Source organism: Drosophila innubila, assembly GCF_004354385.1.
Source record: "Drosophila innubila isolate TH190305 chromosome 3L unlocalized genomic scaffold, UK_Dinn_1.0 0_D_3L, whole genome shotgun sequence".
In the NCBI taxonomy this organism is placed as follows: domain Eukaryota; kingdom Metazoa; phylum Arthropoda; class Insecta; order Diptera; family Drosophilidae; genus Drosophila; species Drosophila innubila.
In genome coordinates this window covers 6,383,047-6,406,575 of record NW_022995376.1, presented here as the reverse complement: position 1 = coordinate 6,406,575, position 23,529 = coordinate 6,383,047, and the positions used below count along the sequence as shown (strand labels likewise).

Sequence of the window (23,529 nt, the reverse complement as noted above, 5' to 3'; positions counted from 1 at the left end):
TGGCATGCTTGTGTGTGTATCACAGTCACGACGGCAACTGTGACGTGACGGTAACGGCAACGGTAACGGCAACAGCAACAGCGACGAAAAGCTGCGAAAACGAACGCGCAGAGTAGAAGAAGGGAGTGGTACGTCAATAACTGACGCACAGCGGCAGCAAAAGTCCATATTTTAAATAATATTATTAATAACATTACTCAAATATTTATAACAAAAAATTCAGTGCAAAAAAAAAACGACGCCACAAAAAGAAAAAGCTAAAATTTAGCAAAATCAAAGTGCAGCTAAAGCGGAAGAAGGTGTGCAATTTTCAACAGGCTATAACACACATATATATATATATAAGTATATGAAATCAGAGCGAGTAAAAGCGCTGTTAAAATTCATATTTCGTTATTTTGTTGGCATTTTCATTTCCGGTGTTAAAATAAACGTAAAATACAAAACAACAATCAAATTGTTATGTCGTGTTTAAACTAGAAGAAAACTCAATTTATGCATGGCTTGATTTTTCCGCTGCTGCGGCAATGTTTGACTGTAAACTTTTGTTGCATGTGACGTATGCAACAAAGTGCCGTATCTATGTGTGTACAACATAATAGTGCATAGGTGTGTGTGTGTGCGTGTGTGTGTGTCGTATACCGCAGCAACGACAACGAAGACACTAACGACCACTCGCTGCAGCAGCGAGCGCTGCAAAGTATGCAATAAATTCTCGCATTGTTTATGTGCAACGCGCATGGTAGCGGAAGAGCAGGAAGAAGAAGGAAGAGAAAGCGGAGAGATAGAGAGCAGGGGGGGATACTGGCAACAAGCGGCAGTGGCATGCCACATTACTTGGGGGGTGCGTTGGCAAGCACAGTGAGGTAGGCTAAGGCAACCAACAGTTGACTATTTGTTGCATGTATGCCGCACTCGTTACTCGCCACTCGTTGCTCCCCAAAAACTTTGCTCTCTCTCTCTCGTCAGTGCGAGCGCTCTCAGTTGTGCTCTCTCACGCTCGCTCTCTTTCGGTCGCCGTCTCTTTCTGCGTGTGTGTGCGCTCGCGTTTCAATTCACAAAACATTCGACAAGTGCAGAGTGAAACAAGTTGTTGTTGCTGAAACACAGCGAACAACGAAGAAAATTTTCCACACAATTTTTCGCCTCGCATTGAAACGAATTTTGGCGATGAAAAAATGTTTAAAAGTGCGTGCTAAATGTAAATATATAATAAAAATGCCATAATAAATGTGCTGAATGTGTTTTTTATAAATATGCCCTCAAAAATATAGCAGCAACAACAATTGGCAATTGCAATCGAAAGTCTGCATTTCCTAAACAAAGACAACGAGTCCACGAGCCATGCGCCATTTTTAAAAGTGGGATAGGGATAGATAGTTTCGTGTGCGTGCGTGCGCGCCTTCCATTGGAAGAGTACCGTTACCGTTACCGTTAGCGTTACCTTCTACTCCCAACACCCACACATATAAAGTTCTCCTCTCCCCTCACTTGAGCTTCCACTTTTAGTATAATAAATAAACTTATGCAAAATATTGCAAAAAAGTGCGAGAAATACAAAATTAAACTGTTTTATAATTTAAATAATCTCCAAAAAGTGCTGTGACTTGTGCTTTCATTTGGAATTCTGATTGAAAAATCTCTCAACGCTCTATTTATTATGTGAACAGCATCTGCGAACCAAAAAAAGAACGAGTGAGAGAGAGAGAGAGAGAGAGAAGCAGTGCGTGCACGAGCTTGTTTACAGTTCTAAACCAAAGACAGCGTCTAAATTATGCAATTTGAAAGACAACCATCAAATTGTTTTAGTTAATGGCCAAGTTAGACTCTATAAACGGCATTTGAGAAGCAGAACGCTTTAGAAACTAGTGCTTAATTAAGAGTTTAATTAATAAATGATATAATTTTTTATTATTATTCCTCACGCGCCTAAATATGACAGTAAAAAATTTAAAAATAGTCGAATATGACGCTAAGCTTAGTTCTGATATTTCTATTATACTTTTTATTATAATACTATCTATTATCTTTTTCCGAACGCTCCTAAAAGATGGCTATGTTTATTTTTAAATAGCCTTAAGAAAACTTTTTTTAAAATATATTTTCTATCCTTTATCTTCATAAAATAATTATGATTATATCAATCTTAAGACTGTCTGTTAATATTTATAATTAATCATAAATCATAAAATATTTTACTCAATGCGCCTAAAAGATGACTCTAAAAATATTAAGCCGAATATAAAGAAATCAAATCTTCATCTTGAGTATTTTTTTATTATATTTCAATAAATTTTACTCTATGAATATATCAAACTTAATTCAGTCTAAATTCAACTTGAAAGTTGACAATGAAATTTTTATATCAAACTTAATTAAAATTTAATCTTAACTCTTTCATGTTTTTCTCATAACATGAAGTTCTATGTAACTCAATCCATAAATTAATTTAAGTTTGTATTTATATTTTAATAGCTAACTCTGATTTATAAACATTCATTATTTAATACTAATTTTATACCTTTGAATTAATTAAAGTTTGTATTTATATTTTAATAGCTAACTCTGATTTATATTTAATACTAATTTTATATTTAGTTTTCAATTTTCAACCATGGCTAATCTCTACATAAATCTCTCTTTCTATATCTATAAAGAACTTTGATAAATGCACGGGAACGGCAAACGCAACAACGAAAGCAATACCTTAAACAGTTTCAAAGTGATTTTGGCAAACGGCGAAAGAAAAGTGATATAAATCAAAAGGAGAAAATTGTGAAACGAAGCTGCAGATGATATAGGTGGCACAAAAGAGAGAGGCAGTGTTGAGCTTGAGGTGCCAGTTGGCAGTTGGCAGTGCTAGGGCCAGTGCGAAGAGCCTGTGCCTGAGGCCAGAGCCAGGAGTCGGAATCGGAATCGGAATCGGAGACGGAATCGGGGTCAGAGGCACCATCCGTAGTGCCAGAAACGGAATCAAGATCAAGGATGCCCGCTAGCCGCAGTCGGCACAGGAACGGGCACAATACAGCAGTTGTTGAAATAGAGATAGAATTAAAGAAAGTGCTAAAGAAAGAAAAGTTAGAGATAGAAGAAGGATCTGCGGAAGTAGCGCTACTCACAAGGCAGCTCATGTCAATGTCGAAGTCAAAGTCGGAGTCAAAGTGAAAGCATTTTACTGCAGACGACACTGGAGTCGATGTGAAAGAAGGTTGTGCTATATCTAAATATTAAATAAAGTAAATAAATAATGAATAACAAATAACAAATAACAAAAAATAAACATAAGCAACAAAAAGCATAAATACAAATACAAAACAAAACAAAACAAAAGCAAACAAAGAGCAACAAAAGCCCAAAGGGTATAATATAAAATATATAATATATACTATATATATAAATATAAGGTCTGTCATACACTCATAAGTAGTTTATAACAATTTTATCGAACGGTCCAAAACTGGCAAGTGGCAGGCAGGAGACGACACAATGTCTGTGGACTTTATACTGCCCAATCGCAACAAGATACAAACGATTGCCTATGCGAGCAAAAAGTATGCGGCATCTGCCACCGAGCTGCAAAGCTGGCGACGTCCCAAGCCGAAGCCAAAGGCGAAACCCAAAGGCGGACAGACGCCTCAGCATCATCATCATCATCATCCACAGCATCCACAGCAGCATCCACAGCAGCAGCAGCATCAACAACAGACGACAACACTGCGCAAACTGAGGCCAGCACAGAGCTCCAATCCCAATGAGGACAAGTCCTCAGTGCTGCGGAATGCCAATAACAATAACAGTAATAGTAACAATGGCCAAGGCAAGATGACGCTCAAGTCTAGCCTCAAGCAAAAGGAGACCAAGCGAAACGGAAGAGCTGCCGCATTCAAGCGTGAGTTAATCGAGCTGGCCAACAACAACGACAACGACAATGATGATGATGATGACGATGATGATGATGAGTATGTCGATGATGATGTGGAAGAGGATGATGTGGGCACGCCACCTGATGAGCAGTTGGAATGGTCGGCAGCACAATCGCTGGTGCAAATGAACTCCAAACAGGAGAAGCAGCGATGTCTAGGCGTTGCTATAACAGCAGCAGCAACAGGAGCAGCAGGAGCAGCAGGAGCAGCAGGAGCTGGAGCAACAACCACAACAGTATCAGCAGCCGCAGGTAGGTGCAACAGTTAACCACATTTCCGCTTTCCGTTTTGGGTTTCCCATTGGTCTTCCCCTCCACTCCCCCACCCTCCCGCACATCCCTCTATTTCACTTCCTGTTCCTCCTGTTGAAAGTTGCGTCACAACAATGTGAACAGGTGGCTGCGACAATTTGTGTACTCGTGTAGTCGTATTTATTTTTAGTAGCCATTGCCCCAATAATACGCCCAACTTTTATGGCCCGCCCACTGCGGCTCCGCAACGGCTATGGCAACGCCAGCAACAACAACAACAGCAACTACAACGGACATTGGACGCCATTTGCTCGTCCTTCGCATTTTCCAGCTCCGTGCGCGTGTTTGACATTGTCGCCGTTAGCTAATCTTTTTAGCGTATGTTGGCATTTTTCATGTTTGCCTTCTTGTCGATGTCGTTCTGCTCTGTGTTGTTGTTGTAGTTGTTGCCGCTGTCGCTGCTTGTTGCTCTTGACAAAAGGCAGAGAAGCAAATGCAAACATGAAAACCAACACGCGTCATTGTCATGAGGTCGTTGTTTGGGGGCTCTAAAGGGACTTGAGCTCAGCTAGGGCTAAACAGGGTCGTGGTGGGACGGGGCGAAAGGCATTCAGGGGGAGAAACTCGCGCTCTTTACTTGTAGTCACAAGTCTTATCGATTGAGAAGGCGAAATGTAACAGGTCAGCTCTATGCCAGAAATATTGGCGTCAGTGAGCAATACAAAAAAACTGAAAGCAACAACTAAAACTATAGCTACCAAAATGAAAGAAAAAAAAACCGAGCTGATTTATATAATCGGTGGGGTGACACTGGTTATGCACAGACAATCACGGTCACACTTAAAAGCACTCAAATTGTATTGCATCTACATATATAATTAAAGCTGCTAATGCTAAGGCTAATCGGCTAAAACTGGGATAAGTCAACTTATTTTGTCAAAATAGGAAAACAGAATAAAATTATTAAATTATTTTTAGAAAAATTAGTTTGAAACCATTTATAAATATGATATAACTTTTGCGTTTCGAGTGGATATAGGACATAAGGTTTGAGTATAAAAATAATACGGAGAATCTAAAGTAAATTAAATAAAATGAACCCAACTTCGTTCTTCACTTATATTTTATAGCAAACTTTCAGAAAGTATAGAATAGTGTAAATATCAGAAGAATAACAATGTAAAATAATAAGATCAATAGAATATAGAAAAAACGTTGTCCACCTGATAGAATCTTATACCAATTTTAATTGAAAAATTTTAATTGATTAAAAAGATTAATGTCTGAATTATTTTGTTCAACCAACAACATTTCTCCGAATTATATAATGCTGATATCATTATAATTCAAATGTTTTCTTTAATTTTCTATTTCTGGCGATGGAAAAGCAAAAATAAAGTGTTTGCAGAGTAAATAAAATAATGATTTACACATTTACATCAAAAATATAATGACAAAAAGATTCTTTAGGTCATTTTCAATAATTTATCTTGCCACATTTCTTGATATCTAATTAAACATGTTCCACCTGCTGGATTCTACAACTAATTTCAGTTCGATTTCAAAAACATAAACAAACATGTTAAACCTCAAGTATTTGGCAACACTGGTCTGTAAGCTCATGGAGTCATAGACACCCTGTGCTTGCATTATCAGCAAATTGGAACTAGTTCAATTGACAGTAATTCATGTGTCAAATGCTTGGCACTTCCGTTAATTGTCGCAAAAAAAATAATATTGTTAATAAAAACAAAGTTTTTACGCAATAATGGAGCTTGAAAAGAAAGCAGAAGACAATACAGAAGATTACTGGGAATTACCGCTGGACTGTCAGTGTTTATTTGTTGCATATTTTGGGAGCATATAACAATATTTTTTTTGCAATAAATTTTGAAACTTTTGTTGCAGTATCAATGCGCCGTCCAGTGGCCTTTGGTCGCGCCCCAGCCGAGGATGGCAAGGTGATCTTCTATGCGCCGCCAGCGAGTGCCAACGGAGCCGCCCGGCAACCGCAACCGATGGCCATAAAGCGTGAGCGGGAGCAACAAGTGGTTGCAGCTGCCATTTACAGGGGACGCAGCGTGGAGGAGACGGAAGCGGCACACGATCTGTTGTCGCTGTCGCAGAGCTTGCCACCGCTCATACCGCCCTGTGTGGTGACCATAATGAAACAGGAGGTGGCACACAAGCCACACCATCAGTCGGAGCATCTGCCGATCATGCAAGAAATCTCAAATACTTCCAAATCGCCACAATCGCCGCAATATCAGAGCAGCAGCAGCAGCAGCGGAGGCAGCTCAAATATTCGATTTATTGGCAGTAGCTCATACGACATGTTGCACAGTCATACGCCGGAGGCATCGAACAATTGTTCGCCATTGACGCCGCCCAATTCCGATCACAGCTCCGATGTGGACATTGACATGTCCTCGTCATCCGAATCCGGCCAATTGCATTGGAACAAACAGGCGACAGCGCAGCCACAACAACGTGCCTCCGCGTTGAAGATGTGCCTCAACATGCTCGATGGTCGCACCAAGGCCAGCAAGGCGGCCAGCAAGGACAAGGATCACCAGCAGCGACCCAAGAGCATCAGCAGCAGCAGCAGCAGCAGCAGCAGCAGCATTGCAGTCAGTGAATCATCGAACAGTGGTGTTGCCACCAGTCCAACGGGTGGCGCCTCAGCTGGAGCAGCAGCAGCTCCAGTTGCTGCCAGTGGAGCTGCTGCCGCCACGGGCAGCGGTGAGAATTATGCGAAACGCAAGCGTGGCTGCTACAAGTGCACCGAATGTGGCAAGCAATATGCCACATCCAGCAATCTGTCGCGCCACAAGCAGACGCATCGTTCCCTGGACTCACAGTCGGCCAAGAAGTGTAATACCTGTGGCAAGGCCTATGTCTCGATGCCCGCCTTGGCCATGCATCTTCTAACGCACAAACTCTCGCACAGCTGCGACATCTGTGGCAAGTTGTTCTCGCGTCCCTGGCTGTTGCAAGGACATCTGCGCTCCCACACCGGCGAGAAGCCCTACGCCTGTGTCCACTGTGGCAAGGCATTTGCGGATCGCTCCAATCTCCGGGCTCACATGCAGACGCATTCCGGGGACAAGAACTTCAAGTGTCATCGCTGCAATAAAACCTTTGCGCTCAAATCGTATCTGAACAAGCATCTGGAGTCGGCTTGTCTCAGGGATGCGGGTGCCATATCGATGGGCAAGAGTGTCGATGGGGATCATGATGATCAGGATGATGAGGATGAGCTAATGAAGCAGGATAACGAACAGGATCACGATGATCTCGAGGCGGATGAGTTGGACAGCGATGAGAACAGTCAGGATATTGTGGTAGCTTAAGACATCTATTATCTAATATCCTAACTAATCTAACCTAATCTTAAATATAAAAAAACAAAAAAAACCACTTTATACCAAAAATTCCTAGAAGCAATACTCGAGCACCCTTATCGAATCGAATTAAGAAACGCGTTTAAGAAACCAATTCAAATCAATGCAAATCAATGCGAATCAAGTCAACTATGTTAGCAGCTTATACGAGTAGTTTTGAGCATGATGAATGAACCTTTAGGACTTTAGGAATGATGCCATATGGACTCCATCTCAAGTCAATAGATCATATATGTACTTACTTATCCTTATTATTATCTCAATTATTATCATTATATATTTATATTATCTATTTATGATTATTCTGAAACTATTTCCGGTTTGGGTACAATAGCCAAAATGAGCAATACTTTCCAAGTTGGGCATTTTTATTGAATGAAACAAACAACAACAACAAAAACAAAAAGAAAAGAAAATTTAAAAAACAAAAGGTTTAAAATGAAATCCAAAATGTAACTTATAGTAAAAATCTGACACAACGAATATTATGGAACATAAGTAGAAATTCTATATATATACAAATCACAGATCAAATAAGAAGCATATATACAAGACAACAAAAAGCAAAGGCAAAATGCAAATGCAAATGCAAAAGCATATTATATATACATATATATACTTATCTATATGAATAATATTGAGTACATAGCGAGCAGAACCAATTTGCATGTTTTTTGGGTAAAAATTACTTACTTTAAGGCATCGTTTTAGGGCTCTAGAGATTTATATAGGTACAGGGTGACTACATATACATACTACTTACACATTTACTAGCTAAAAAAACAAACAACAACTAGACCGAGTATTACGAGCATTCAACACAGATGTCTCCAACTTTTTTGGCATTTCAAATCAAGTGAAAATTCGAAAGTTGAAAATACTCGTGCTTATATAGCGAGTACTCGTATTAGGCAGCGTCTTAGGCAAAATATAACACAATATTAAATACAAATGAAAAGCTCATTTCGAATCTTAGCAACTAATCAACTAGTGGACTTTTTAGCACTTTCTGTAACTCTCTCTCGCTCTTAGTCTTTTGAATATTTACTTAACAAAACAAAACAAAAAACACTTACAAGGCATCAAGTTCGGTAGGCCAACAGCAACAGATTAGCAATTGAAATTGATATTGATATTGAAATCGAATAATACTCACAGTTTTAAAACAGCAATGCAACTTTACATTCTTACCCTATTTAAGATGAATAACTTCCATAATATATGCTCTAAACTTGATAAACAAAAAACTACTTCAATTACTTAGAAATGATTAAATTTAATGAGAATACAATTTAGAAACATATCACAAGGACAATACTTAAACATAAATACATTCAAATTTAAATATAAACAACAACAAAAATATGGAATCAATTAAGAACATTGAACACACATTCTCATATAAAAAACAAAAAACAAAAATATTTGCAACATAGTTATTTTATTACTAGAGTTAGCTTATGTACATATAATCCAGATTATAAAATAATTTTATACAAAACAAAAACAAATCCCAAAATATAACTTAAACTTTGGCATTCGTCGAAGTTCAAAATTCCGTGCAAATGTCAGATGAATAAAATCCATTTGCGCGGAATCAGACCCAAAATTTTGGGGAAAGCATCTGGAAATTATGATGATGCGAAGGTGAAGATGAAGATGAAGGAGAAGTAGATGAAGCACTTGTAAAACAAAATGATAACTAAAAGCAATTCCAAAAGTAAGTGACATAGTTTTAAAAATTGTAATTCTATATAAAATCGAAATGGTATATATAATATATATACAACAAACATGTATTTATTTTACGCGTAGTTTTTATTCTGAAACCATAAGCAAGAAGAAGATAAAACAAATCTAAAAAAGCAAACAATTTAATTAAATTGTCAATTAAAATTATTTCATAATTTAAGAATTAAAAAGCTGACGCTGATAGAGGTTATTTTTTAATGCATATATAATAAATATATATATATATATATATATATAGAAGTATATATATTTCAAAAAAGAGGCAGTTTTATATCAAAATTAAGCATAGTGAATGAAAGAAGAAGATGAAAAAACCAACACAAACAAAAACATTGAAAACAATTCGAACTTAATTATACAACGAGAAAATAAAACAAAAAAAAAACCAGAAAAAATATATATTAATTAATAACTTCGGAGGTACATGGACAGGCACACACACACACACAAACACAGACAGACACACACAAAATTTTATAGCAATAAAAGGAAAAAATGGAATTATTATATGGTACATACATAGCTACATACACATACAATTACAAATACATTTGCCATATGCCGTATTAAATAGTATAAAGTAAAAAAATAAATTTAAAAAAAAAGAAGAAAAAAAAATTGAGATTAGAATTTAGACCACAGTGCTATGTGCAATTGTTTATAGGGCCATAGTTCGAAATCGTGTTTATGCATGGCTTTATTGATGATTATTGATAGCGTTTTAAATAGCATTAAATGCCTATATATACATACATACATATATACATAAATAAATTAATAATAATTAAATAAATAAATTCCATTGAACAGTAGTGGTAACAATTATGTGATTTGCAATTTTACATTCAAAATATATACATACATACATATATATACATATAAACAAAAGAAAAACCAATTACCAACAAACAAACAAAATATATTGTAAATTGAGGCAAGCGTTTAATTGATTCATTTACAAGTTAGATTTATTTATACATATTTAAACGAAAAAATGAAAAGAAAAAAAAGCAAATATTTAAAGAGAATGCAAGCAAAATATTTTTACACAGAAGCTTTGTTTTTAGACATACATACGTCAAGTTAATCCCCCTCCCCTTAGAGTCCCGATTCGACCAGAAAACCCTGAGAAGTGTGCACTTATCCCTGAAAACCCCCCATACAAATTGGTTGGTAATCCATGCAGAAAGAAATCAAGTTCAATGACACCAATTAACTTTTAATTATTATACAAAATGAGATATTTTATAGTGGATAAAACAAAACAAAAACAAATGAAATGAAATGAAAATAAAAACAAATGCAAATGCATAAAAAGTGAAGGTATATAACGTAAAGATATTAATTTATATATTCATATATTAGAGATGCAAAAAGACTTGAACAGTTATATATACATTTAAATTGCAATATATTGTAAACTTCATTAAAGAATATATACACATACATATACTACCCCACACACACTCACACACATACCCTATATAAATGATTATTTGTACAAGCTTACAGTTGATGAACAACCATATATAAAACTTACCAATCACATAACTACCAATTAACTAAGTCAACTAGTCAACTCTTTTCAATGAAAACGACCGACAGACAGATGACAAACCCTATAAGTTATCGCAACTACAATATTGTGGTACTGTACTGTACTGTTCTAGTATATTATAAATACTTATGTAGATCCACAGCGATTTTAATGCAATGCATTTTTCTCTTACTTACGTACTAACTTAGCATTTGTTCTTGTTCGATTTAACGACTTTTAGTTAGATAATGTTTTCCTCTACAATGTGGGAATGTGCAAGCAATTAAATAGTTTCAGCTTTTGTAGAAATTTAAATGAAACACGAAATAAATATATACATACATATAAAAAAAATACTTTAAAAAAAAAAATACCATAATAATCAACACACAAAATGTATCTAGATGACTCGAAATTAGCAATTTCCCAAAATACTCCCCAGTCTATATACAAAAAATCAAACACACAATGGAACGTTCTTTGAGCTATCGTCTTATCGATATCGTACATACTCGTATACATACATAATACATAACAGAGATACGTACATTCATACATTTACATACATTGCATACATAACCATACTACAATTTTTATGGCAAATATGTAGAGTATACTCGTATTATCTATTATATTCCCAAAATGCTTATCCATTCTTAAATTTAAATGAAAACAAAAGAAACATAACAAAGGAAATTCACAGAATCCATAATGGAATAATAGTATATACATACATACTCCATTACATACATACATACGATACATGCATACATACGAGTATATAGCAGAATGAAAAATGCGGAAAATGCTAAAGAAAATGCAGAAATGCAATTGAACAAAACGCAATGAAAATGAAATGACATCAAGTAATAAAAGACAACACAAGTCAAATCCAAAATGATAATATTAATTAGATATAGTTACTTATTATAGCTACACCTCCACATTAGTGCAGCCATGTAACTATTTTTAGAGCCTCGGAAATAAAACATACATACATAAAATACATAAACATATTAAATAAACGACAGAGAACAAAATTACAAATTCTTTTAATGGTTGGATATGGAAATTCATATTTTAGATGAAATGAAAGGACCCAACAAGAGTTTGAAAAGGACAATCATGACTGAGAAATCAAGAAGAAATAAGGTAAGTCTATATTTTAAATAAGATAATGAAAATTCTTTGCTCTAAAAAATATATTGAAACGTAACAGTTGAATTTATAATATAAAATTTAATATTTTTTTTGAAGTGCCTGAACAATATTTTAATAGATTAAAAAATACTGAAAAGTTTGCATTGGAATTTCTGAGATGAAATATATTCTAAAGCTGAAGACAGTTCGAAAATTTTTATATCTATATATATAAAAATCTTTGACCTGACTTACTCACTGACTGATCATTGCATAGCCCAAACCATAAGACCTAGGAGGCTGAAATTTTCACACAACATAGATGAGACAATTGTTATTTATATACTATTTAGCTATATCATATATATTCCTTATGTCCATCTGAATTTTGTTTTAAAGTTTACTGGAATTTTTCAATGAATATACTTAATGATTATACATTATACTTAATATTCCCATAACTGTCAACAAGTCATTAAGCGATTCTTGTAAGTACCCAGCTTCGCTGTGAGCCATCTAAAATTTAAGTGCCATTTTGTGGCTCATGTCAGGTCACATTAAAAACTTAACACAATTTTCAGGTTCAGGTCGCACAAAACGGACAATCAGACAATTGGACAAGTAGACACATGAGCTTAGAGTCAACAATTCGATGTCAGCATTTCTACATATTTATCTGACATAATCGAAAATTTGTATGACATGGCACTGTCTAACAGAATGACAGATAGACATTGAGAAAGAGTGAGAGAGAGGGGGGTTAGAGGTGAGAGGGTGTTGAGTGTGTTTAAATGAAATTGCTTGATTCGGCATAAACATATTTACTCTGTTGAATATTTGCTCAACAATTTGATTTGAAATCTTGCGCCCTTACATGCCACTTGTACAACATCTAAATGGAATTGTATCAAGGACGCGCTCAACGGAACAATCGAAGTAGGCAAACAAGAGGCAATAAAAAAACACACCACCACCCCGCCAACATCCTGCAATTCAAATCCCCAATCCTCACTCCTTAATCCCAATCCCAATCCCAATACCAATTCCTATGCCTCACTGTGAATAGTGAGTGTGTCGGCGGGTATTCAATGTACTCGTAACAGCTCTACAGATGTCAGCAATTCTCTCGATTTGAATACACTCAACAAAAACGAAAGTGGGCAAACAATTCAACAGAGAGCACAAGCAAAATGTAAAGCAAAGAAAAATGCAAAACTGGAAAATGGGAGGGCAAAAAAAAAAGAGATGCAGAGGAACCCGCGCAAATGGCTTCTCTAACGACCCAATTAATTTGAAACAAAAAAAGAAAAAAACCAACAACAAAGTAGAAAAAGTTGAATAAAAAAAAAATGAAATAAAATAAAATGAGCGTTTGAATTCGAAGAAGCGGCAATGGCAACTGCTTTATGGCCACAGTCTGGGTAACGCCACAGGCCACTAAATGCCGTCTCCAGCTACTGCATCATCTCCATCTCCGTCTCCATCTCTTTAGCTTCATCTATAGCTTCCTCTATAGAGCTCCAGCTTCAGAGCTACTTTGGCTAAGGCAATTGTGCGAGTAGTAAAGTTGCCACAGCATACACTTCCAAGTAGAAGTTGATGAGAAGTGTTTGTTATGCCTCCCCAGATCCCTCCCACACCCTGCACATAAGCTGGAAAAGTTCGCCAATGCCGACAGCTTCATTACAGCCATCATCATCATCACCATCATCTACCCATGAGTAATTTGCCCCAACAAAAGTTTATTTGTTGCTCAAGCTGTTGATGATGACGGCTGCTGGAGTGCAAAAAAAAAAAAAAGGAAAGAGAAGAGTCGAGTCGAGTCGAGTCGAGCAGAAAGCATCGAGAGCAGAGTAGAGACAAGAGAAGAGTTAATGCTTAGAACAAGCAACGTTTATAAGGTTTTAAGCACAGATGCTGTACGATCTTCGCTCAGTCTACAATCTTCAGTCTTCCGTCAAGTTGTGCGCTACAAATCAAAGAAAACTAACATAAAAAGAAATTGGCAAACGATCAAAAGAAAAAGCAAAACTATAGCCATGTTTAAGTCGAGTTTTACAATTTTAAGCGCTCTGTTTATGCTAAGTCTCTGCATTTTAATCAAAGGTAAGTTTTAAGCAATAAATCTGTAAAATATATTGACAGAATATATCTGCGAAATGATATTTATTGCACAGCTGTTCACGTTTTTCTATTGTTTGCTGTCTGTGATGAGTTCAGTTGTAGTGAACTGTGTTGAAACAGGTTTTAATTTCTATAAAACCAACTGTATGCATGGGTGTAGTTGAAAGGGGGTTAAAGGGGGGCTCTCAACTCGTTAGTCATAATTACGCTGTCGCTTGGAGTCGTGATTCAAGGTTTCCGGCTGTATGTCATAGTAGATTACCAGACTGATAAGAAAAGAGCTGTGCCAGGCAATGATTTAATGGCTTGTAATTAAATTTTTCTTAGCTGCGCCCTATCAGGAGCTGGAGCCGCGCAAAGGTCATGTCCCAGTCTACATACGGCACGGCGATGAGGCTCTCAGCCAAATACATCCCGGTCTGGCGGAGGCCTTCAAAGAGGGCAGCTCTCAGACACTTCAAGCGGAGGTAAGTTAAGCCAAAATTTGGAATTAATATGAAAGTTAATTTGCCTTAAATCCCTTCACAGAATCTGGTAAAGGAAGTTTTACCAACCAATCAATCCCCAACGGAATCAGAGACAACAACACCAAAGATTCAGAGCTCAACTGTATCGGATATAGCCAGTTTTGATGTCATCAAAGCTATGCAGGAATAATGAATGCAATTCAATAAATGCGTGTAATTCGAATGTATCTATGAGATACTTTCTGGTTGAGTTAATGCTATGAAATATTGGCTGGGTTGTTGTTGCCTCGTTAACTTGGCCGAGAAATCGCCTTAGAGCTTTGCGTGTGATTTACTTGTTGTGGCTCCATTAGTGAGACAGGAACCCCTCTCTCTCTCTCTCTCTCTCTCTACGGCTCGCTGTCTCTCTCTTGAAGATGCGGCGTCGCAAACGTTTTGTAATTAATATAATGGCAACGGCTGTGCTCTGGCAATGGGAAATTGCGATGGCAATGGCGATTCCAAAATGGCCTACACACATTGCGGTTCTTTATTTTTGGGGAGGCGCTGCCACCAAATTGTTGTTTCATTGTCCTCCTTGTCTCTGGGCAGGCAGTGCTGCTGTCTAGCGAGCAATAAAACTAAATACATACACATAAAGTTAATTATAAAAGGGCAAAAAGGAAATTGAAGCTACCAACCGACTATTGAGCTGTCGATGCAAGTGACGGATTAAGCTAAAATAGTCAGAGAGCCCGATGAGGGCGTGGCAACAGACGTGGGGTTTTTGGCCAAAAACGAAATCAGCCAAATTGAGAGCGAGAACTTTGCCAAGAGATGGCTGCAATCAAGAGGGCATTAAAAAAAGCTGGAAAAAACAACACACAAAAAACAAAAAGACAGCACAAATTAAGTGTGCTGAACTAAAAGATACCCAGTAAATAGTTGCAAAAAAAAATTGCATTCCAGAAAAGAAAACAAGATAAGTTTAGAGATATATTTTGAATGCTTCAATTAATCAGGCTAAAAGTTATTTAATATTTTGTTTTAAAAAGTGTTGACAATAAAAATTGGATTTAAAAAGAAACTAATTAAATCAGCGAGATCACCTACCTTTATTTTTTTTTTTTTATTGCCTTTACAAAGACCTATTTGAATAATAAAGCAACACATTATTCTGAAATTTGGGAAAAATCATATTTCTGAATAAAAATTAGTTCAAATTTTGTTGCAATGGAAAAATAGAAAAATAAATAAAAAATATTTGCTGTGAGCGATATAAAAGGTTAAGAGAGCAGAGATTTCGACAAAATCATATTCCTGAATAAAAATAAGGTTAAATAGGGTTGCAAACAGAGAAAAAGAAAAATAAATAAATATATTTGCTGAGAGCAATGTAAGAGATTAAGAGAGCAGTTGCTTTACAGCCTGTTACATAAATTTACAAAGCTTTAATATACCCACTTGGCACATTTGATGAGTGCAGGGTATGCAAAGGAAATGATGGCAAAAAACTACGCGTAGTAAAAGCGATTTTTATGGTGCCTGCCGTTTAAGAACTGGTGCTGAATTTAAATTTGGTTGCGTTTACGAGTGAGTATATATGCCAAAGCTAAAGGAGCAGGCAAAGGAGAAGAGGGAGGAAGAGGGAGAGCAGGGAACTGAGAGGCAGTTGAATAAGCTCATGTTCTCTAGCGTTTTGTATCTGTGTGTGCGTTCGAGCGCATTCAACCTCAAAATGAATAATTGCATATGCTTCAATGATTTGCGACTTTGTTTGAATGCGCTACAAGTTTGCCCAGCTTTAAGGATGTCCTTACCAGAGTCCTAGCCACCTCTTTCTACACTCTCTACTCTCAGCACTTCTCTCTGGAGGCTGCTGACCAATGTGAAAGGTAGAGAAGTGGCCAAGTATCTGATACTCGTATAAATTGCTGGCTAATTTGAAAATTGCTCACTTAATTGCATTGCTGATGGCCAAAACGAGCGCTTAAACAATAATTGAGTTAACTGTTATGTGGTGCGATTATCGACCATTGCCAATAACCCTTAGAATCGCATGTTACAACGAGTAGGTACTCATATTATTATTATTATCATTGGCTGACCATTAAAACAGCTTCCAGCCAATCCCAATGAGTTTCGCTGTGGTCATCTCGTTTTACTTAACTTTTTATTGCTTTAATGTGCATATTTATTATTTGCTTTCGTTTTATTTTAGCCAGGTTATCTGCCCAGCAAACCACCGAGAATGCCACCACCACCTCCACCAGCACCACCTCCAGCCGCATTGCCACCACCAGCTATGCCGGGTATGCTCACAAGATTGCCCAGCAAATTGTTGCCATTCAGGTTCAGTAGACAGCTGTCAAAGTTTTGTGGCTAAAGTGAAAACAAGCTGCTCCACATGGGGGGGACTCGAGGGGGTAGGGGAGGTACACTTACCGCAGATCCAGACGTATGACTTGCTGGCACGCCCACTGCTGCAGGCACTGTAATGCATTTGTCAAAATACTTATATGTTTCACACTGAACTCGAGATGATTTCTTGATTTCCTGCACTTACTTTTATGCTCTCCGGTGATGGACGGGGACAGGACTCAATGTTGGCTCCTCCACTGCCAGCACCACCAGTTCCAAATCCACCACCACTGTGAACCCCTCCATGACCACCTCCATGACTACCTCCATGACCACCTCCATGACTACCTCCATGACCAACTCCGCCATGTCGCTTAGGTTTTGGCCTTATTGGTTCCTCACCGGGCTTTATGACAGACAAAATTATATATACTCTTGTTAAAGTAAAATTCCTTCGGACGGCAGTCCGCGCTAGTGACGAAAGTAGCACGAATATAATACTTACACCATGACAGCACACCTGAAATCAATTAAATATCATCATTAATAGAATATTTGCATGTGATAGATTTTATTTGAAATATTGGATCCATTAGGATTATTTTTATGTTTATCTCTTCAGCTAAAATCTAAAATTTTATAATATTAAATTGATTCTTTATATTAAACTCATTTTTTAACGACTTTAATGACATAATTTCTTTTCTCAATAATTAAATAAATAAATTTATAAATAAAAAAACTATTTAATTCGACTTACCAACACCAATAATTCCAGCGCTATGACAACAAATAGTAAAAATTTCCGCATTTCTACGAAATTTCCGATAGTCAATGTTGAAACTCTCCGAATCCGTTAACGTTTTTATAGACACAACTAACAATAAGAGTTCAGCTGTTTTATTATTTTAGCAAAAATAGGGCATTAAACAAAGACCCCTTACCCATATAGGTTATATTTCTAGAACATAGAGATTCTCCGAATTTTTGTTTTTATTACTTTTTGATAATCATAAATATTTTTATTCATCATGCAAACCATTTTACATTTTATATTTTACACTTACATAAATAGGTAGGTTCATTTTCATTACGAGTATTTTTTAATCAAGTTTGAGTGTTTTGTATTTTTGTGTTTTTGGCAACTATATAGTAAAGTATTGTATATATACGATATATGCACATTAAAGAAACTAATTGTACAGTAATTCATCTAATAATACAATTTGTATATGCGTTTTATGTATTTATTCATTTTATATTATTATGATAATTTTCATTAGCTATTTTCGATTATTTTTAATTGGCATTCGAAAAAAGAACGTGACTAAATTGAAGGGTGGGGGTGGGGGGCACATTCATACGATTAATAAGCATTAAATTTCAGTTGTACAGTTAGGTGATTCTAGTAATTCTAGTAATGCTAGCGATTCTAGTGTTTTTATTACAGTTTGAACTCGAACTTGAACTTGTACTTGACTGACGATCGATTGATTGATCATTGATTGATCGACTAATTGATCGATTGATTGATCATTGATTGATCCATGATTGATCGATAGATTGATCAATGATTGATCGATTGATTGATCAATGATTGATCGAATGATTGATCGATTGATTGATCATTGATTGACCGATTGATTGATCATTGATTGATCGATTGATTGATCGATTGATCGACTGATCGGGAGGGTAGACAAAATCGAACAGTATGTGAAAGTTACGGCTATTGCCGGCTACAATTACGACATGGTCATGGTCATGGTCATGGAGTTGGTCATCCTCAGGTGCACTGCATCTTTTTGCAGTTGCACAGCCATTTGATGATTCTAGCATTGCGCTCCACAATCGATGGTGGCTCCGACGGCCGATACGGTTGTGTGGTTTGCGGTTGTGTCTCCGTGCTGTCCGGCAAACGCATTGAGTCCACAGTGCTGACGTCCGAGAAGAATACGGTGCTGGAATCATCCGAATCGGTTTCGGGATTGTGACGACGCCTCGGATGACTGTAGATCTCATGGAATGCCTCATCATTGAGGCCCAGACGATCAAAGAACTTCTCCAGCTCCGAAATGCTGGCATTGAGTGCTTCTCTCTCCATCTCCAGATTATGGGATTGCGACATGGCATAACCGTCCGCTGAGAAACCTTTGGGAAAGAACACATTCTCGTGCTCCATGCTGCTGCGCTTGTAGCCCGCAGAGCCACCTCCTCCGCCTCCCACTCCGCCTCCGCCTCCTCCACTGAGACACTCCACGGTGTTGTTGATGGGCGAGGTGCGCGGCTGGACCGGAAGTCGATTGCGATTCTTGAAGCGAATGCAACGCTGCCGTTTGAATTGTATGGGCGGCGGACTTATGTCATCCACAGATGGCGCCGAGCCGGGACTCTGCACCAGCGAGCTCTGCGAGTGGTTGATGCTCGTGTAGCCCTGGGAACTCGTGTGCAGCTGCTGACTGGATGAGCTCGAATAACGTGGCGTCTGCGTCTTCAAACGCGGCGATGGCGGCGTCGGCGTATAATCATCCTGGAATGCCTCTGGCACCTCCGGAGTGGGTGTGAAATTGAGCAAATAATCGGCAGCTGCATTATCGTAGCCCGTCAAGGTGTTGCCACCCACCAACGGACCACCGCCCGTATCCTGCTTGCAACGGCAGTCAATGCAGTCCGTGTTGCGTCCATGGAGTGGCGGATAATCCCCGCCAGCTGGCGTCACATAGCCACAGTACGAGTTGGCGCTGTGCTGCGTGGAGGAGCCACTGTCCCGCCGTGTGGCAGCCACCAGGTTGCAACAGTTCTTGATGGTGCCACTGGCAGTGCCCGGATTCGTCTCCCGCTGCCGCTTATAACACGGCTCGCTGCGATGCGTATAGTGTCCCGAACTGCCGCCGGAGTCACGATTGATGGATGACTCGCCGGCGGATTTGATGGAACGATTGCCGCGACTGCAACAGCTCAAAATCTCGCTGTGCGGCGAGTGACGACTGATCTGCGTGTGCAGATCCGGCAGAGATTTGTGGCTATTGATGTTGAAGTCGCCGGCAGTGTATGGAGCACGCTCATCCGGATTGGCCACCTCATGCGAGTGCGAATAGGAGCGCTGATAGTTGTACCTGTCAAAGAAGTAAAATTAGCAAAGCTATTGACTTGGTTTTTGGAAATTATTAAAGGTCGCATATCTTGATCTAGTTCTAAAAAAAACAACTCAACAAAATTGTACATTGAATTCTGTGTTCTGTTTGCTGCTGTCATTGCCCAAGCAAAAACACTTTCTCATATTTTTTTTTACTTGTATTCTACTTAAGTTTGTTTGAAAAATACCTATTACTTTCAGGTTACATCAAATAAAGTTAGTGTTATTTCACATATAATTCTGATTTCTTTTGTCATTGCTCAAGCAAAAACACTTATTTTTAATTGGTTTCCAAACATTTTATCATAAGCATTTCCCAAACAAAGGTTGTCAAGTGTTTTTTTATGTTTTTGTCAGGGATCATAGCTATTATAAGTTTTAAATTAAAAATCACGTATAAAAAAATATATTATTATAGTTTTTGATTTAAAAATTTTAAAAAAAAAAGTAAAAACTACAGAGAACATAAATGACATAAAGTCAAAGCTTTCGTATTCAACATATTTCGTTTTGCTCTTTAAAAAAACATTTTTTTTTAAGCTTCTATAGCAGTGTTATATTAAAATGCTACTGCTCAGACACTTTTGTTTTTGAATAAAAGAAATCTTAGCTAAAAAAAATATTATTTAAGTTTTTGATTTTGATTTAAAAATTTGCAAAAAAAAAAAAAGGAAAAACTACAGAGAACATAAATGACATAAATTTAAAGCTTTTGTATTAAACATATTTCCTTTTGCTCTTTAAAAGAACATATTTTTTTTAAGCTTATATAGCAGTGTTATTCTAAATTGTTACTGCTCTGGCACTTTTATTTTTGAATAAAAGGGATCGTAGCTATTATAAGTTTTAAAATAAAAATAAGTTAAAAAAAAAAATTATAGTAGTTTTTGATTTTAATTTAAAAATATCAAAAATAAAAAATAAAGGTAAGAATTACAGAGAACATAAATGACATAAAGTCAAAGCTTTCGTATTCAACATATTTCGTTTTGCTCTTTAAATTTTAAAGTTCAAAAGAACATTTTTTTTAAGCTTCTATAGCAGTGTTATTTTAAAATGCTACTGCTCAGACACTTTTGTTTTTGAATAAAAGCTTTTTTCCATTTTTTGAGATAAAGAACTTTAAAAAATTTGCCATAACTGTCATTTGCGACCTCTGGGAATTGTGTGCTCACCTGTAGCGCTCGTTGTGCGCCTGACTTGACTTGGCTGCATATTCAGCCGGCGGACTTATCGGTCGGTAGTTCTCGGTGAGCACCAGAGGCTCCTCGCCGCCGCTGGTCGGCTCACTGGGATATGCCGCGTAGGCGGAGTCCCTGCCAAAGGCATGGGCTGGCAGATAAAGTGGCGGCGGAATTCTCAAGGCGCTGCTCTCCTCCTCCCCGTAATCCGCTGGCAGCAGATCACGATCGCTGTTGTCCTCGTGACGTCTCAGGCTGCTGCCACCGCTGCGATCCTTGGCCGCCTCCGAGCCGAGCAGCAGGCGCAGCTTGTGCTGCAGCAGATTGTTGTTCACGGCGGAACCAGAGCGTTCCCTGGGCAAGCCATGTGACTGGGACTGCGACTGACCGGGATTATGCCTATGATGATGATGCTGATGCTGGTGATGATTGTGCATGCTGTACTGCTGCTGCACCTGCGCCTGCTGCTGTCGTGTCAGACTCATGTAGCGTCTGTCCTCCAGCTCATCGTAGGCGGAGTGTGCCTCCCTATAGTGTCCCTCCTCCGGACGACGGCCACGTTTAACGCCAGCTGCGACGCCATTGCCGCCAGCAGCGGCTGCGGTGCGATAACCCGACTGCTGTAATCTCTCAAAGACCGCATCCGACTTGATGTAGAAGGGTTTCGACTCCGCCAACAATTCCACGGCCGACTTGCGTTTGTTGTAGTTGTAGTGCCTGTAAAACGAGCCGTGTCCACCGCCGTGACCTTGACTCTGACTCCAATAGTTGCGGCAACCGGCTGCCGTTTCGGGCAACGCCGACGCCGACAGCGGTCGCTGTGACATGGCGCCACCGGACATGTACAAGCCACCAGCATGACCATTATACTGACTCTCCACGCTGGGCATGCCACCGGAACCGGTGGCAACAGCACCACCAAAGACCTGCTGACTGGTGGCATATTGAGTTTGACTGGCAGCTCGGCTGTACTTGGGCATGGTGGTGTACATGGCGGGTGTGGAGTTGTGATGGCCGCCAGGTGAGCTGCTGCCGTTGCACGAACGCTGCCGCGGACTGCTGCAACCGTGTGCCACAGTGGCCATGTTTTTTATTTTTCAATTTTTCAATTAATCGAAACAGTTGTGCCCCAAAAAATAGCCTTGAATTCAACACAAGGCGTCGCTGTCGCTGTTGCAGTCGCAGTCGCCGTTGACGCTTTCACCTGCTGCTGCCGCTCTGCTGACGCTGGCGTTGTCTCTGCCGCTCTGCTGCTGCCGCTGCTGCTGCTGCGTCTCGACCTCGACTGTTTGGGGGAATGGGGGCTGGGGGGTTGGTGCATGCGCAGTTGTAGGCGTGCTGCGTATACTAAAATTACAATACAAATAATTTTTCAGCTGCGCATTGCTTTATGCATACCATTTTAATCAATTTGTTTAATGAGAGCATTCATCACATGTATTTCACACTTATACAGGCATAATTATTTGTTTGATTGACTGCTTGAAGCACTGACTAGGTGTCTATCTTCTAAAGGAGTAACTACTGTAGCTGCAGGATATTTATAGACAGCACATACTTTTCATACTAACTTTTATTTTTCTTTTCAGTTATTTTCAGCCACTTTTCACACAATTTTTGTATTTATTTAAATAAAAGAATTCACGCTGCGAAAGTGACAAAGTGTGGCTAAAATTCAACTCACCAGCAAACCAATAAATTCCTTTAATGTGCGTTTTCCATCCAATGTGCTGGCATGCGACGTTTTGTGGGCAAGGACTACGACTACTAAATACATTGTGCCACTTTGAATAACAGATGTTGTTCCACTTCCACATCGTTTCAGCTGCTAAAGCTTGCGCAGGCGCCGACTAACGGTCTAAGGCAGCAAAGCTGAAGCTGTTAATGTAAATTATACTAAAAATCAAATAAATTACAAAAAATATTCAAATATAAAAATAAATTAAATATAAGAAAATATTATAAATTTTTCTACATAGGTACGATTAGTATAAATCAAAGAATAATAAGCATAAAAAAACACATAATTTGTTAATAAAATTATTTTAAAATTTAAATAATTCAGATTAGTCAATTAGAAATTCTTTATAACACGTTTTTGATTCACAAGAAAAAATAAAAAATTATTTAAGCTTAAAATAAATAAATAATTATAATTATTCTTATTTATAGTTATATCACTTTTAAGAAATAGCTTGTAAACCTGCGACATCAAGTAAAATAAATTCAAACTAAATTAATTTTAAAAATATGTTTTTTAGAATTTATTTAAAA

The 23,529-nt window shown here is 38.0% G+C and overlaps 4 protein-coding genes and 1 long non-coding RNA gene across 7 annotated transcripts; 3 read left to right on the top strand and 2 right to left on the bottom strand.

Annotated features, from left to right (window-relative positions):
• Positions 1-248: 248 nt before the first annotated feature.
• On the top strand, positions 249-2,816 carry LOC117788445. 3 transcript variants are annotated; one of them, XR_004617769.1, is made up of 2 exons: positions 249-299; positions 2,658-2,816. It is a non-coding gene; the product is annotated as an uncharacterized LOC117788445 (long non-coding RNA). The 3 variants fall into 3 exon arrangements; XR_004617768.1 differs by lacking the exon at positions 249-299 and adding an exon at positions 1,070-1,188; XR_004617770.1 differs by lacking the exon at positions 249-299 and adding an exon at positions 1,070-1,201.
• Positions 2,817-3,447: 631 nt separating this feature from the next.
• On the top strand, positions 3,448-7,574 carry LOC117786937 (protein escargot). The gene is made up of 3 exons (XM_034625366.1): positions 3,448-4,111; positions 6,083-6,826; positions 6,881-7,574. Exons 1-3 carry the CDS (start codon positions 3,487-3,489, stop codon positions 7,525-7,527), a joined length of 2,016 nt encoding a protein of 671 aa, XP_034481257.1. The 5' UTR covers positions 3,448-3,486; the 3' UTR covers positions 7,528-7,574.
• A 6,366-nt stretch (positions 7,575-13,940) lies between these two features.
• LOC117787561 lies at positions 13,941-14,848 on the top strand. The gene is made up of 3 exons (XM_034626110.1): positions 13,941-14,113; positions 14,459-14,598; positions 14,660-14,848. Exons 1-3 carry the CDS (start codon positions 14,047-14,049, stop codon positions 14,786-14,788), a joined length of 336 nt encoding a protein of 111 aa, XP_034482001.1. The 5' UTR covers positions 13,941-14,046; the 3' UTR covers positions 14,789-14,848.
• A 1,883-nt stretch (positions 14,849-16,731) lies between these two features.
• Positions 16,732-17,763, bottom strand: LOC117789004 (cold shock protein 2). Its single transcript, XM_034627981.1, has 5 exons — positions 17,699-17,763; positions 17,444-17,458; positions 17,144-17,344; positions 17,023-17,069; positions 16,732-16,942 (listed from the first exon to the last, which is right to left on the bottom strand). The coding sequence occupies exons 1-5, from the start codon at positions 17,747-17,749 to the stop codon at positions 16,804-16,806; spliced, it is 453 nt and encodes a 150-aa protein (XP_034483872.1). The 5' UTR covers positions 17,750-17,763; the 3' UTR covers positions 16,732-16,803.
• An 808-nt stretch (positions 17,764-18,571) lies between these two features.
• On the bottom strand, positions 18,572-22,479 carry LOC117789000. Its single transcript, XM_034627973.1, has 2 exons — positions 21,250-22,479; positions 18,572-20,054 (listed from the first exon to the last, which is right to left on the bottom strand). The coding sequence occupies exons 1-2, from the start codon at positions 22,338-22,340 to the stop codon at positions 18,725-18,727; spliced, it is 2,421 nt and encodes an 806-aa protein (XP_034483864.1). The 5' UTR covers positions 22,341-22,479; the 3' UTR covers positions 18,572-18,724.
• Positions 22,480-23,529: the final 1,050 nt, after the last annotated feature.